This window comes from Tupaia chinensis, unplaced genomic scaffold, assembly GCF_000334495.1.
Source record: "Tupaia chinensis unplaced genomic scaffold, TupChi_1.0 Scaffold144197_2, whole genome shotgun sequence".
NCBI lineage: Eukaryota > Metazoa > Chordata > Mammalia > Scandentia > Tupaiidae > Tupaia > Tupaia belangeri.
In genome coordinates this window covers 336880-337625 of record NW_006204055.1, presented here as the reverse complement: position 1 = coordinate 337625, position 746 = coordinate 336880, and the positions used below count along the sequence as shown (strand labels likewise).

Genomic DNA, 746 nt, shown 5'->3' with positions numbered 1-746 from the left:
CAGCTTCCTGGGGATGCCTGTGCCCGCCTGCCTCTGACCCTGTTTCCCTTTGCTCTCTCTGTCTCCCTTCCACCCAGGCCAGAGCCATGGCCCACCCACCCCGCCAACCACCCCAAAGACAGAGCTGCAGTCGGGCAAGGCAGACCCCAAGCGGGATGGGCGCTCCATGGGGGAGGGCGGGAAGCCCCACATCGATTTCGGCAACGTGGACATCGGGGAGATCAGCCACGAGGTAATGTCCAACATGGAGACCTTTGACGTGGCCGAGTTGGACCAGTACCTGCCGCCCAATGGGCACCCAGGCCACGTGGGCAGCTACTCAGCGGCCGGTTACGGGCTGGGCAGCGCCCTGGCTGTGGCCAGTGGACACTCCGCCTGGATCTCCAAGCCGCCGGGAGTGGCTCTGCCCACGGTCTCGCCACCTGGTGTGGATGCCAAGGCCCAGGTGAAGACAGAGACCGCAGGGCCCCAGGGGCCCCCACACTACACCGACCAGCCGTCCACCTCTCAGATCGCCTACACCTCCCTCAGTCTGCCCCACTACGGCTCGGCCTTCCCCTCCATCTCCCGCCCCCAGTTTGACTACTCTGACCATCAGCCCTCGGGACCCTACTACGGCCACTCAGGCCAGGCCTCTGGCCTCTACTCGGCCTTCTCCTACATGGGGCCCTCACAGCGGCCCCTCTACACGGCCATCTCTGACCCCAGCCCCTCTGGGCCCCAGTCCCACAGCCCCACACACTGGG

The 746-nt window shown here is 66.4% G+C and overlaps 1 protein-coding gene across 1 annotated transcript in view; it reads left to right on the top strand.

Annotated features, from left to right (window-relative positions):
• Positions 1-37: 37 nt before the first annotated feature.
• SOX10 (SRY-box transcription factor 10) overlaps positions 38-746 on the top strand; it is a gene marked incomplete at its 5' end in the record, with an annotated part of 3498 nt that continues 2789 nt past the window's right edge. Inside the window, one exon of the mRNA XM_006166249.2 lies at positions 38-740. Within this exon, the coding sequence (XP_006166311.2) occupies positions 38-740 (703 nt within the window). The remainder of the gene's footprint in view (positions 741-746) is intronic.